A 15,683-nucleotide genomic window follows, 5' to 3' on the forward strand; every position below is an offset into this window, starting at 1 on the left:
TAGCAGTAGGCCAATCAAATAATTCACTTAGTGAGTAATATTATCTTTCATGTTAAATTTAAACCAATCCTGATGGCAGTCAGCAGGGTCATAACAGTTGGAAAATACGTTTCTGGAAAAATTCAGAGAGCCAGCTTAAAAGACTTTGGTGGAGAGATGCTCAGCCATGGCTGTGACAACGTGAATGGGGTCACATCAAACCCAAATTGAGAAACGTGTCAGTCTGACTCCTGTTTCCATGCCTAACCCAGAGTATGGGGAGCAGTTTCTGCTGAAGAGTCAAACTAACATTTTAAAATCCCAGTTCTACCTATTCAATTGTGGCCGAAGCCACCTGCCCATTGCAGGATCTGCCAGTGGAAACGTGGGCCACTCTAGGGATGTGTTTGGGGGTGAAAAGCTGCTTGAACCATATTTGCAAGGCTATCATCTATATTCTGCTTTATTTATGTGTAGGATATTTTTTTTTCTGTAAGAATGTTCCAAACGTTAGGCTAAAATACAGCCAACTGGAGAGTATTCATTTTGAAATAGTGGTAAATATTGTTCAGATACAAAGTTATGCCTACTTAAAAAAAAAAAAAGTCACAACTGTTTTTTTCTCCTCTTTAAGTCTGGTGTGTCACGGAGCACAGAGAGAGGAAAGTGAGCAGCTCCAGTCCTGAGTGGAGAGCTGCCACAGGCCAGCCGGGGGCAATACCCTGATGCCAGGAGGAGTTCAGAGATCCCAGGGCTCGAATGTTTGGTGACCGTGGCTCTCTTTCTGTCAGGTGCCAAAGGGATGCCCTGGGTTGGAGCTGTCCGAACTTGGGCTGACAGGAAATCAATGTAACTACTTGTACCGAAGCCTGGGGAGGATTTTTGGAAGTGTGTGGAGCAGAACTTGGCTGGTGCTGCCGCTGCTGGACCCTCCCTATCTTTCCTTCCTGCTGGGGCCATTCTGGGCTGGACCCCCGGAACCTGGTGCATCCCAAGTGTTCATGAACCACAAATCCTATCCTTATCACTTGTGAGGTCTCGGCTAGATATTTTCCAGAGCTCTAACAGTAATTAGACAAGCTACTATGAAAGAAAAAGCATTATACATCAGTTACAAACAATGCAAAACCAAAGCTCATTAGAGAAAGATAATATTCATGCAGATTTTACAAACCGTGTCTTTAGGGTGGCCCAATAAGTAGAAATATGGGGACCCATGCTTGTCACTTTTCATGCACATGGAGAGACTGGAAGGTACCATTCCTAAAGGAAGGGGAGGAACAGCCTAGGACCAATCATTAGAATTAACAGAACCAGTGACAAAGATATATTATTACGGTTAGAGTCAAGATTGCTTAGTATGTTTAGAGCAGCTGAATACAAATTATCTAGGCAGTAAGAATAAAGACTTTAGGTAGAGCTACCCCTGTCGAGCATGCAGCAAGTGAAATTAGTGAAAGATTGAGCTACATGTGTATTCCAAAAGTAGATTTTTCTCAAAATACTGAGGGCATCCTGAGGCGCTTTTAGGGAGGCACAGGTGTTAAAAAAAATTTGAAATGGTCACATCAGAATTTTGTAGCATTTTCCCGTAACGATGGGATGTTTTAATGATACGGGTTGTCATTTGAGAATCAGTCACAGTAATCATTTCCACATTTTGAAACATTAAAAGAAGAAAGACATGGCATGCCCATGTTTATGCCTCTGTTTTCGCTAATAATCTCGTACGTTCTTCTAGTTCCCCTCACCTCTGGCGATTTACTTATTTAGAGTCAAAGTTCACAGTTGATTTGCTGAGTGTAACTGTTTTCTGGGAAAAACAATAAAGCAGGAAGAAGTGTGGCGATGCCCTGCCTGTCCGACTCCGCGGTATACTCACCTGTCCGAGGGCCAAGGGCCGAGGGCCCAGGGCCGAGGGCCGTGCTCCGAAAGCAGCCTCTCAGCGGCTGTCTCGCTTTGTGTCTCTCTCAGCTCTTGAGCTACAGTTCTTTATCTACACATAGATGGGTACTAGAAAGTCCGGAGTGCGCAAATCAATAATCTCCAAGAGACAGGCCCCAGGAGATGCAGCAACGACCCCCCACCTGGCCCGCTGCTGTGTTCGCTCAGCTCCGCACAGCAGGAGGGATGGGCGGACCAGCGTGAGGTTAATGTGATCAGAACAACTTAATCCACGCAGCTCAGACATTCTGGAGCCTGATGCACTCTTTGCCGGCATATACTGATGTTACTCCCCATCTAAATGCCTAATTTGCTCCACACGTGGTGCTGTCCGTGCCTGGCTTCCGGATGCAGAATAGAACACTACACAGAAATTTCCGCCTCTGTCACCTGGCGTGTGTTTCTCGGCATGATGTGTGTCTCGGGGAAGGGAGACAAAGGGTGAGCACGAACACCTGGAGGTTCAATGGAAAGCAGAACCTCTCTGTGGTAAGAAAACTGAAGCTTAACTACAGACGTGAGCCATGGAAATTACATTTCAGGACTTATTAATTGAGTTTACCATTTAGCCCTGCCAAGATGCAAGTAATTTTGTGCGAAAAGAATCAAGCTGGTTTGGTGTCACACCGAGAAGGCTCTCATCTGGACCTTAAATGTGACCTTTACTCAGCTTGAAAGATACATGTGCTAGGAAACCTCATGGACAGACGTTCAAAGAAAAGAACCCGGAACACGGTCGGAATAAATTGCTGTGGAGGCTGGGGTAGAAGCTGCAGTGAAGTACGAAGAATGGAGAGTTGCACGCTGGCCTACTCAGTGCGCTCGCGTGTGGACGTGTGTATGAGTTCAGCCTTAACCCCCCCGGGGGTCCGTTGAGGCCGGAGTCACTACGTGCGAGAGAGCGCATGCCTTTGCACACAGAAAGCAAGTCATTCCGTGAGCCAATGTCTGAGCCACATGATAGTTAACCGCTCTTTAGTCAGGGCTAAGTGTGCATTTTTCATTCTATTATAAAAACCAAAAACAAACAAACAAAACTGAACCCAAAGAGCACATCGGAAAATGTGTGTGATTCTCAAAGTTTAGAGATTTTGCTATAATTAGAGCACATCATTCAAGTGTGGAGTAAGGCATTCTATAGTTTCATCTTTGGTCCAGATTGAGGGAATTCGGTTAAAAGGAAATATGGGGAGGCCTTTATCAGAACAGGACATTGCAGCAGTCCTATCTTTGAGCAAGGCCGTAGGCAGATTTCTCTAATAACAGAAATCTGGCTTCGTGGACTCACTATTTCTTCCACTAGACTCTTCCACAAAAGGATCTTTTAAAAAAAGAAAGCTTGAAATTTACTTGAAGACTCTACAGTTGCTGGTTATGGAGGTTGCTGGATCTACCCAAGAATTTGTCTTAAGGTACTGGATACCACTTTGAGTACCTGGGGAGCAGGGTTTTGTTGGCAAACTCCTTTACAGGGATCAAAACCTTTTTTGTATCAGCTCTACTTTGAGACAAGAGAAAATCAGACAGCGGCGGGGTAATTTTGGCATTTAGCACCCACTTCACAATGGGTGCGATTGACGGGTTGGAAGCTTGAGTCTAAACTGTGCCTCTCCAGGCTGGATTCCTGGAGGCACTGGGATATTTAGGTTTTCTGAGATGCATGTGGTCAACAACTTCAGTATTTGGGAATTGAGGGAGGTCGGACCTCAAAGGCCAAATTGGTCCTTCTTGGTAGATTTCTTGGTTACTGTGTGTTCTTTTTTTTTTTTTTTTAAAGATTTTTATTTATTTATTTGACAGAGAGATAGAGAGCACAAGTAGGCAGAGCGGCAGGCAGAGGGAGAGGGAGAAGCAGGCTCCCCACTGAGCAGGGAGCCGGACGTGGGGCTCGATCCCAGGACCCCAGGATCATGACCTGAGCCGAAGGCAGCCGCTTAACCGACTGAGCCACCCAGGTGCCCCGGTTACTGTGTGTTCTAATACATTTTCTCAGAGGCTAAAATGCCTAACAAGTGAGGACTTGGGGAAGGGGGCCATTTCATATATCCTTAAAGAGAAAATTGCACGTTGGAAATCATGTAAGGGTATCCAAAATGAAAAAAAATATTCGTTAGAGTCCATGGTTCCCAATAAAACAACGTGAAGAAATGAAATTTCATCCAACACTCAAAATAATAAATGAGGTTTCGGCTGAATAGTGGGGAAAGGAATGTCAGAGTTGCGTGTTCTTTTTTTTTTTTTTAAGATCTTATTTATTTATTCATGAGAGAGAGAGGCAGAGGGAGAAGCAGGCTCCCCGCTGAGCAGGGAGCCCTACTGGGGGCTTGATCGCAGGATCCCGGGATTCCGGGGATCATGACCTGAGCCAAAGGCAGACGCTTAACCATCTGAACCACCCAGGCGCCCAGAGTTGCAGGTTCTTTAAGGAAGCTTCTGCCTCTGCCTCCGAGGAATGGGAACTTACCGGGTGCTTCACAGAGCATTTCCTGCGAGCACCTACATGCTGCAGAGAGCGGTCTTGAGCCTTTTTAGGCAGGAAGAACCCTGTGCTCTGTGTGATGCAGCCCAGAGTTCTGCCTAACAGCCTGTCCTCTTCCCTGGGTCTGACTCAGTAGAGGTGCACAGGAGTGATTTGTGGAACCTCTCATGGAAAAGGAAGATACACTCAACCATGAATGTCAGAAGCTGAAATTAAATTTCAGAATTTATTGTTGAAGGAAGCAAGCTGCCTTTTGCCCTATTAAAAATGCAGGTGAATTAATGCAAAAGGCTATGGAACCACTTAAAGCTCCCATAAACATGGTCTCTGAGGAAGAAACGAAGGCAGTGAAGACTCTCCCCTTTTTTCTTTCTCGGAGGGCACAGCAGCACCCCACATAAGCCTCCGGATGTGAAGTAAGAGTGCTCCAGGCTCCCTGGGGCTGACAGCCACAGGAGGGGGGCAGGGATGGTTGGCAAACTTGCCAGAGGAAGTTTGGGTTTGCTAACTTAGAATTTAGAAAAATTCAGACAAGGTCTAAGCAGAAATTTACCTACACTCAGCGAGTCCTTTCTTGAGAAAATGTCCAAAGCGTGGGTGTAAATATTACAAAGGAAATGCTTAACAAACTGAAGAAGCCAAGTGCTTGTCGATGATCCTTAATACTCTAGAAACACTTATTAAATTCCACAAATAATTACTAAAACACACTTAAAGGTTTTCACTAGAGCTGATCCTGGAAGACCTTTTCATCAGTCACCAGTCTGGTGGAATCAGTGGTTGCACCTGGCTCCTTCTTAGACTTCAGCTCACTCAGAGCCGGGACTATAGTTTGCGTTCAGTGCCTGCAGAGAGCCTTCCACATCGTAGGTGCCCAGAAAAATCCTCATTGAGTTAAAGGAATAGTAATGACATGAATTAATGATATCAATTACAAGATTTGTCTCACGTGGAATATAGTTAGTAGGGGTATACTGTCTGCAGTTTATCCTGTAGCGTCCGAGGGAAGAAAGCCCTTGCTGAACTAATAAGCAAGATGATAAGAGTATGCTTGGAATGTTTGTCACTGTATATTCTTTTTTATGTCAAAGTTTTTATTTTAATCCCCCGGTGCTCAACACGACAAGTGCACTCCTTCACCCCCATCACCTATTTCCCCCATCCCCCGCCTCGCCTCCCCTCTGGTGGCCATCACTTTGTTCTCTATAGTTAAGAGTCTGTTTCTTGGTTTCTCTCTCTCTTTTTCCTTTGCTTGTCTGTGTCTTAAATTCCACTTATGAGTGAAGTCGTATGGTATGTGTCTTTCTCTGACTGACTTATTTCACTTAGCATAATATACTCTAGCTCCATCCATGTCGTTACAAATGGTCAATGCATATTCTTGAAGAAGAATAAACAAATAAACATTGCCTATTGCCATATAAATAGAGACCAGTACTGCTTAATTTGGTGCTCTGATATGATCATTGTAAGTCACGTGTATTCCTGATTAAAGGCAGTCTTTAACTAAACAGCTATTTGGCCCATTCATTTCTTTAGCTCTAGTTCCTGACTTATGTCTTTCCTCTACGTACTTAATGCAGTTTTATTATACTTCTAAAATGAAAACAATTCCATTTACCAAAGACCTGTGATCAAATCAAAACCCATTAAAGACACAATTAACTTTGAAAATGGAAGGGTAGGCAGAAGTCACATTCACAAATTGGCTCTTTCTTTCCCTGAGTGTGGGCATTCGGTGTTCCTTGTTGCCGGGCCACCTATACTAAGAAAACTCTGCTTCATCCTTGTAACCCTGCGTGGCCTTCTAAGACCGTTGAATCTCCATTTGCTAGTGGACTCTCTTCACCACTGCAGTCATAAAGACCGGTTCTGTTGCCTTTTAAGGGAATAAACAGGCTAGACCACTAAGACTAGAAAGCGTATTTCCGTTTTGCCCTATTTTGATCAGATCTGAACAAAAATATTACCCGGGGAAAGGCCCGAGTTGGTCTGAACTGCTTGATCGTGATTTCATCCCGCGGCACCTCGGTTTCCCCTGGCCCTGGCCCTGTGGCTCAGTGTCTAAATCAAGTGAGTGCTCACCTCAATTCCTTGAATGCTAATGAAGGACTCCTATATTTCAAGGCAGGGGCTCATTTGTGTAATTTATTCCTGTGCAGCATTAGAACCACGATGCATGCTTTCTTCTTTCTTAACCTTTTTTAGATTTAATTCAAACAGCAACAACCAGTGTTAAGGAGGGTGCTCCTTTTGATGCATCATCTTTGGATTTGTTTCTCAGTATGGTGGAGTGAAATTTCCTTATTCCTGCCAGGTGCTGAGAGGCGCGTCAGAGGAGGGGGAAGTCACGCTTCCCGTGGAGTTTATAATCAACTAATTCTCATCTTGAAGACTAGAGTAGAGTTGAAGTATCCATCTCCTTCGAGGACTTAGCAATAAAAGCAACTTCTTCAAAGCCGTTTATCACTTGCTGACTCCCCCTGCAGCTGCTCGACAGCCTGTGTGCAGCCCCTACTTATGTGGTTACATTTGCGGAGTTACGCCTCTGACTTGGCTGGGCTGTCGTCTGACGATTAGTCTTGTGGTAATTATGGATGGCATATTTGTGGCATATTTATTCCTTTCCTCAGCTCACTTGGATTCACACTGATTTTGTTTAGTCAACAATCTGACAGATTACCCTTGGTATTTTTTTTCTTTCAATTGTACCTGGGCTTATCGCTCTGTCACAGAGCACCTTAGGAACTCAGAGCAAGAGTTTTGTATTTCTCTTGACTGAGGTCCACTTTTCGTCGACGTGGCCAAATGTCCAGATAAGGGTCTTGCTTCAAAGCTGTTGTGAATTCTGAATTCTGCAGGTAGCAGAGGGAGGGCTGGTGGATATCACTTAAAACCCTGCCACAGCCTGTTTGTTGTCAATCTCCTCAGAGTTCACTCTCCCAGCCTGGGTTAAGTCTGCATGGCTCCCTAGCAGGTTCTGTCTCCTATAGATTCTGATAACCCCCTTTAATCATCTTTTAAGGATGGATTTTTGCTACATGTCAGGTATTAAAAGACAAACAGAGGAAACAAACACAGGATTAAACTCATAGTTGATAGAAAATTCGGTGTTCCTGTGATGAGGGTACATTTGGACAAAGTGGATTATATTCTTGGTTATATCTACTTTCTTTTGTTGTTCTTGCTTGTTATTTGGTTTTGTTACAGAGCCCCCCCCTTGCCAACGTCATTAAAATACACTCTTTTATCATGGACAAAAGATTCAGCTTCATGATATAGTCTGTTTAACTGGTGCTGGAGGAATTATGATGTTCCTTCGCTGTAGGCGCTCCTTTTACGCTGGGGTCATTTGTAAACTCCATTACTGTGGCTGCTTCTTTGGCTTGCTCCTGGGACAGGAAAAAGTTGGCATGGCAGCCTTGAGACAGCTATCATTAGAAAGATCTGCTTGCAAGGTTGGCAGTTGGCTGGCCTCTGGGACTGTGACAGGTAAATTGTCTCCTACACTAATATAAACCCTTCCCTAAAGGATAAGGGTGTCTTCTGTACAACTGTGCAGACAACACGGTTTATGCTGACCACCTGCTTTTCTTCTAGGAGTCTAGAATTTTGGTATGTGCTAGACGAAGGGTGCCTACATGAGTAGCACAGTATAAACCCTGGGTGCCAGGCTCTAATGAACTTCCCTGGGCAACAGTATCACACATTTATTGCTGCATTTTTGTTGCTGGGGGGAAGAGTGCTCTCTGGGTGACCCCCCATGAGAGAGAGAGAGAGAGAGAATAAGGAATCTTGCACCTGGATTCCTCTAGACTTTGCCTGTTTTTTCCCCTTATGATCGCACTGTTCAGATTAAGATATCCTTACTATATCACTCTAATAAATCTTAGCTGTGAGTACAACTATATTCTGTGCCCCGGGAGTCTTTCTAGCAGATCTCTGAATGTGGGGTGGTCTGGGGGACCCCATTAGTTGCTATGAGATTCCAGAAATATCACTTGATGGCATTATCCTCAAAGATGCTGGTCTAATCCCTAACCTTCTTGGTTGCTCATGCAAAACCAGGCATCTTTCAGCTTAGATGGTAATGTTTACTTAGTTTGTGATTATTCTTTTACTTCCCTAAAGGAGATTGCTCTGCTCTATTAAATTGGATATTTTGTGACATACTCTCTAAAGTTAATTTACAGTCAAAATCTGTGTCAATATAACATCATTGGTAGCTGACAAACTCTAACCATTGGCAAGTGCGATTTAACGTTACATTGTAAAAGAACAGATTTAGAAGAAACTCTGTAATACTGCTGGAGTTAACCATATTGACAATTGGGCCCTCAAAACTGTGTCCAGATATTTAACAAACTCTCCGTCACTTTTAGAATTCAGTCTTAACCAGGTATTTTCTGGCAACGTTGAGAATTAAAGGGATCATGCTGACATGATCTTGAATTTTGGTCTTGTTCAAAAACACGTTTTTATTTTTTCTTAAAGATGCTTTAAGGTAGCATCATATGTAGGCATCACAGTTTGAGTGATGCTGCCAGTTGGTCAATAGTAATGCTTTTAACTGCTTTTAACAGTAACGTTTCAACTGCTCACTGTAGACAAGGTGCTGAAAATATGCACCAAACAGTGATTCCATAACAGAATAGACAGCTCTGGGTAGCCATGTGGTTCAGATTAACTTTTTAAAGATTAACTTGTTAGGACATAAGAATAATTTTAACTCTATGGACATTCCTTGGCTCAGATGACAGGTCTTGCTGTGGTATGAAGCATACCTTTAAAATAAGGTATTTTTTAGAAGTGACCAACTCTCACAGGTCAGTTTCATCTTCCTGGATTGCTTATTTCTCTGGGGTGCAAAAAGTTACTCTATTCCAAGAGTAAGATTCTTTACAAAGGGATAAGTGCTGGTGCCATTTAATAGGATCAGGCCTGTGCTTGTTGCTAATATTAATATTTTATTAGATCCAAGCATGAAGGATGGGAAGCTGGGTTGAAATCTTTCCTGGGGCATAGAGCCAAGCCTACAGAAACTTCTCAATGCTTTCCTTAGTTGAGTACTCGCCAGTCCTTTTGGGGTTTCAAGATCTTGAAAACAAAGTTTTTGAGGGCATTTGGATTCAGATATTTCAAATGAACTCAGAACTATCCTGCCCTGCTAACTAAGGAAGTGTTCAGTCAATTATTAGGTAGTTTAGGAAAGTTGCCCATAATTAAGGTAAGCATAATTGGAGGGGGAAAACTGTTATTTAGAATGTGTGTGTGTGTGTGTGTGTGTGTGTGTGTGTGGTGTGTGGGGGTAGGGGATGGAGAGATGAAAGTGAGAGTCTAGATCAACAATTTGAGCTTATTATTCAGGACCACAGTTAGGCCCCATTGTCCTAATATGGACAGGTGTTATCAGCACTCTTCTTCACTGCTCTCTGTCTTTCTGACACTCCTTAAGATTAATTACAGCCCAGCTCAGGGGCTGATGCATCTCATGCAATGACCACCCAGAAGTTTCTTAGTCAAGCTGTCAGTGGTGCCTCAGTGGGCTCCTGAGAAATAATACTATTAAAGACTTCTGAAGGCAGATCTAATGCACTTCCATGCCTTCCTGAAAAGCACAGAGATACACAGCATACGAGTGAATTTTTGGACTATATATAAGAAAATGCAACCACTGCGTAAACTGAAGTCTACATTCTAATCTACCCACCTGAAGATTTGTTCTTGCTTTTCTCTTGGTCCCAGTCACACACCATACAGGGCAGTGTGAACATGAGTGATTTTAGGAAATAATTGATAAATTACTGTGAACTCAAATGAACAGAGGACTATTAGTCAAATTGCAAAAGTTCTAATGTATAAGTGGTGGCTGGATCTCCCTGCACACTCAGAGATGCCCTGAAAGGTCCTCTATTTGCTATTTTAAATATCACTTAACCAAGGGAACAAAAGAAAGAGCTCACACACATGTAAATCTTGTGCTTCAATGTACATACGCATATATATATATATATATATATCTATTGATAGCTAAATATATTTAGGTAGAATTGGAGAACTGTATAGTTTTACAAATAAGCAGAGGCATTTACAGTACACAGAAGAAACAGATAAAAGGTGAATCAAAATGTGAAACGTACCATACTCCGGGACCTGCCCCGTCCCACGTTTCAGCAGGAGACGGACCCTTCTTCCTCCCGACTTGATGAGTTCTATTGCTCTGGCGTGTGTCATGTCCCTTGTGCTCTCCCCATTGATTTCGATGATTTGATCTCCTACCTGTTAATTAAGGAAACATTAACTCAGCCAAAGTTGGTTCTACTCACACTGCATTTCCAACAGATTAGAAAAGCTTCCTTTAGAGGACCAGTTTCCAGAGAGCATCTGAACAATTTGGTTGCGGTCTGCTCCTTCTTAGAAGTGGCTACTTCCTGGTGGCATCCTGAATCTGACCACCAGACTTGATTTACCTTTACAGGAATTCAAACATTGGACCATAACGTTGGGGTGCTATGTTATTTTTAGTCAGTGTGGCAGAGGATTTAGTCAAACTTTTAGCATTTTTTTAAAATTAGGGAATATGTTTGATACCACAATTCCAAATAAACCTGGTACCTTCGCTTTGAAACAAGAAGTAAATATTTTAAGGCCTTTTCATTGAATACAGTCCCAGCGTTGGGCTTAGTGCAGCATTTAATTCAGTATGCTGGATGGGATGATTGGCTTTTGGGCTTCTCTGAGAATTTTTATCATGCATCATTTAAATTTCCCTGAGTGCTATTGTGATATCACCTTCTTTGTAAACATGGCTGGTTGATATTCAAGTTTGATGATGAGTTTTCTATCACAGTCCTTTGAATTAAAAATGAGATCCTCCATTCTCCACACATGACTAATGCCCTTGTTAAATCTTTGCCATGCTCACACCTGATTGCCAGAACTGTTTGGTTAAATACCAATCCCTCTTGAATTGTTAGAAATGCCTGGGCTCCACAAGCGATTCCCATTTAGCCTTTGCGAATAGATATCCGGAATAAAAGAGGTTCAACCATGAACACATCATGTAACTCCCTCAGTACCATTACTGTCAGGAAACTTTGAATTAAAATATGTTTCATTTCAGTGCAAGTCACTTAAGATAAATTAGCCAGGAAAAGCACAATGAGTTGCTTTGCAAAAATGCTATTTTAGTTGGGTCCCTTAAAGCAGATCTCAGCCTAAACTCTATAACGCAGACAGAATTGCAAATAAACTATCGCAGAGCATTATCAAGATGGGTGTGGGGCAAGAACAGGAATAAAAAGTGGCCATCACAATGGCGAGATGGCACTAAAATAAGACCACTCCCCACGCTCAAAATGGGGGAAAGAACAAACACGTTTGTTTTAGCAGGGGAGCAACATCTTTATTCATTCATTCATTCATTCATTCATTCTTATTTTCTTTTAAAGATTTATTTATTTATTTGGGAGAGAGAGAGAATGAGCAAGGGAGGGGCAGAGGGGGAGGAGGGAGAGAATCCCAAGCAGACTCTGCACTGAGTGCGGAGCCTGACGCGGGGCTCCGTCCCCAACCCGTGAGATCATGACCTAAGCTGAAACTCAGAGCTGGACGCTCAACTGACTGAGCCACCCAGGCACCCCTGTCTCTTTATTTAAAGAGGACTCGCTAGGGATAAGGACTTCAGTGTAATGAAGGCGAAGACTTTCCCCTCCCCTTTGTGTACAATGATCTTTGAAAGTATGGATTTTGGGCAGTGGAAGAAGTTTGCCTCACTGGTATGACTTCCACATTTCACACAAGAATCATGAACGACAGGACTAAATTGATTTGTTTTAGAGGCAATGTTTGCAACATTTTTCTTCAGTTCTCCTTAATGGTCTCCTTTCCCATAAGGCAATGGGCACAGCCTGAAGTCGAGCAGCTTACTGGAGGCCACTGTATCCAAGCTAGTGGCAGAGATGGGACCAATTAATGCTTTCCCAGCAGTTCCCACCCATGACTGAAATCTCACGGCACGGTATTAAGTCACAGAAGTAAAACAAAACTTCCAATTAAGTTATATTAGAGTCTTCATTTTTAGCTAGACTCTCTTCTGAGCTTCATACTCATATATCCACATGATTGCTACACATCTTCACCTAGAGGTCCAATGGACAACTCCAACTCAACGCCAGCAGACTGGGCTTACCATCTCTCCCAAAGCCATTTTTCCTCTTAATGCCTAATTCTGATTTACGGTACGACCACTCACTCAAGCCAGAAACCTAAGGGTCATGCTGAGGGTCATTTCCTGAATGTCTCTACATCTGTCTCTGCCCTCATTTGTATCCCATTGCTAACTAGTGCAATTCAGGCCTTTATTGGGTTTCCCAATATTCTCCTGTCACCCTCCCATCAATATCTTTCTTTTCTTTGTCACTAGAGTCATTCTTCTAAGAGAAATCTCCCCAAACGCTTCATGCCCTATTGAAGCATCCAGGGTTTTCCATATGCTCCTGTTCTCTTTGCCTTCTCTTCCCTATATGCCTGATGATCTCCTGATCTTTCTCAAGGCCAGCCCAAGCATCTTCTTCTCTGGGATTCCTTCCTAGACCCCGTCTTCTTCTCAAGCAGACATTTCCAGTCTCTGTATTCATTTGTCATTGCACCTCACTCTGGTATTTATCACACTTTGCTACAGTTACACTTTTCTGTCTTTCCTCCTAGACTTGGACCTTCTTCACTCATCAAATGATTTCTGAGCACCTATCATGTACTAGAGTGTCTACTAGGGAGATAAGATAAAGATAGAGATAAGTGGTACAGTTTCTATCTACAACAAATTCTCGGTCTAAATGGAGATAAAGTGGGTAAGTAAAATTATTATTCAATATATCTTTGCTATGACTGAACATTAACAAAGTGCTAAGGGAATAGAAAGGAGGGTCATCTCAGCAATTGCACTACTGGGTATTTACCCCAAAGATACAAATGTGGGGATCTAAAGGGGCACGTGCATCCCAATGTTTACAGCAGCAATGTCTACAATAGCCAAACTATGCAAAGAGCCAAGATGTCCATCGACAGATGAATGGATAAAGAAGATGTGGTATATATATATATATACACACACACACACACACAATGTGTGTATATATATATATATATATATATGTATATATATGCAGCCATCAAAAAAAAGAAATCTTGCCATTTGCAGCAATGTGGATGGAACTAGAGGGTATTATGCTAAGCGAAATAAGTCAGTCAGAGAAAGACAATTATCATATGATATCACTAATATGAGGAATTTGAGAAACAAGATAGAGGATCACAGGGGAAGGGAAGGGAAAAAGGAAACAAGATGAAACCAGAGAAGGAGACAAACCATAAGAGACTCTTAATCTCAGGAAACAAACTGAGGGTTGCTGGAGTGGAGGGGGGTGGGAGGGATAGAGTGGCTGGGTGATGGACATTGGGGAGGGTATGTACTATGGTGTGAATTGTGTAAGACTGATGAATCACACAATTTTACCCCTGAAAAAATTAATACATTATATGTTAATTAAAAAAAAGAAAGGAGGGTCATCTAAATCAGAATGGGTGAGCTGGTAGTCAGGGGGAGCTTTCTGGAGGTGGTGACATCTCAACTGAGTTTTGAAGTATCAGTAAGAATTCCCCGGGTGAAGGAGGAAGAAAAGCATTCTAGGCAGAGAGAGCAGCATGTGCAAAGACCCTGAGACTTGAGACCATGGTATATTTCGGGAACTGTCAGTTTATTCTGCTACTCAGGAGTTGAAGCTTTATTTATTTTTATTTTTTTAAAAAAGATTTTATTTATTTATTTGTTTGAGTGGGGGGAGGAGCAGAGGCAGAGGGAGAGAATCTCAAACAGATCCCACGCTAAGCACGGAGCCTGATGCGGGGTTTGATCTCACGACCCTGAGCTGAAACCAAGAGTTGGACGCTCAACTGAATGAGTCACCTTGGTGACCCCAGGCTTTATTTTAAAGGCAACATTAAGACACTGAAAATTTTATTCAGCAACCTGACCAGGGAAGCAAAGAGATGTTTAGAAATCTCTCTGAGGCATTATGGAGAGTGGACTGGAGAGGAAGTGGGAGACTGAAGAAGGGAGCTGAAGTCGTGAGGTTATCACGTTGTCTGTCCAAGTGAGAAACTGAGAGGCTGTGGGGAAGGAGATGGTGGGGCAAATGAGGGCAGGGACTGCGTTCCTTTTAATTTCATTTATCTATCTATCTATCTATCATCTATCTATCTATCTATCTATCATCTATCATCTATCTATCATCTATCTATCTATCTATCTATCTATCTATCTATCTATCTATCTATCACCTATCTATCTACCTATCATCTATCTATCTATCTATCATCTATCTACCTATCATCTATCTATCTATCTATCTATCTATCTATCTATCTATCTAATCTATCATCTATCTATCTATCTAAGAGAGACAGAGAGAGAGAGAGAGAGGGAGAGCTAGCAGGGAGGGGCAGAGGGAGAAGGAGAGAGAGAATCCCAAGCAGACTCTCTGCCGGGCATGGAGCCCAACAGGGGGCTCGATCCCACGACCCTGAGATCCTGACCTGAGCTGAAACCAAGAGTCAGACTGTCAGCCGACTGAGCCACCCAGGCAGCCCATGGGACTGAGGGGTTCTTTTTAATGATGTATCTTGTATGGCATGCCCGGTACATATTTGTGAACGAATGAAGCATTTACACATGGCTTATCTTGGGACTCATGGGAGAAGGGGTTATAATAGCACTCTTGACCCCAAATCAACCCTTGACAGCCACCATTGCCTGAGGACACTTAGGTCTTGAGACTGACTCTAAAATAGTCATGTAGAGGGCAAAGGAATCTCGTGGTGTCACAGAAGTGGTCACATGTCATCTGCATTCTGGTCACACACTTGGGTATAGCAAGACTTAGAAAATTTGATGTATCATTCTCTTGTGCATTTCTTATGTTCCCTTTCCCCTACTAACAGCTCATGCGAACTGAGGGAAGAAACATTAACAGGGGAGAGAGAGGTGGAGGGTTGGAAGGCTGCAGGGCTGGTTGAGAAGCATAGGAGTTCAAGGGCTGCATGTGGGCCACAATGACATCTCCTGGGCAGGAGTTTCAGGGATGGGGCTCTGGGAAGGGTCGGGCTATTATTTTTAGTGAGCACCCAGGAGCATGGCCTGACCTCTTGGTGTGGCAGATTTCCACTTTTAGCTTTCGATATAGGGTCTCCTCAGAGGGAGAAGAGAACACCTCTGATGCTG

At 43.0% G+C, this 15,683-nt stretch overlaps 1 protein-coding gene across 1 annotated transcript in view; it reads right to left on the reverse strand.

Moving 5' to 3' along the window:
* Positions 1–15,683, reverse strand: part of MAGI2 (membrane associated guanylate kinase, WW and PDZ domain containing 2) — a 1,351,041-nt gene that overhangs the window by 48,451 nt on the left and 1,286,907 nt on the right. The window contains exon 21 of the mRNA XM_044920220.1: positions 10,543–10,681. Within this exon, the coding sequence (XP_044776155.1) occupies positions 10,543–10,681 (139 nt within the window). The remainder of the gene's footprint in view (positions 1–10,542; positions 10,682–15,683) is intronic.

This window comes from Neomonachus schauinslandi, chromosome 12 (genome assembly GCF_002201575.2).
Source record: "Neomonachus schauinslandi chromosome 12, ASM220157v2, whole genome shotgun sequence".
NCBI lineage: Eukaryota > Metazoa > Chordata > Mammalia > Carnivora > Phocidae > Neomonachus > Neomonachus schauinslandi.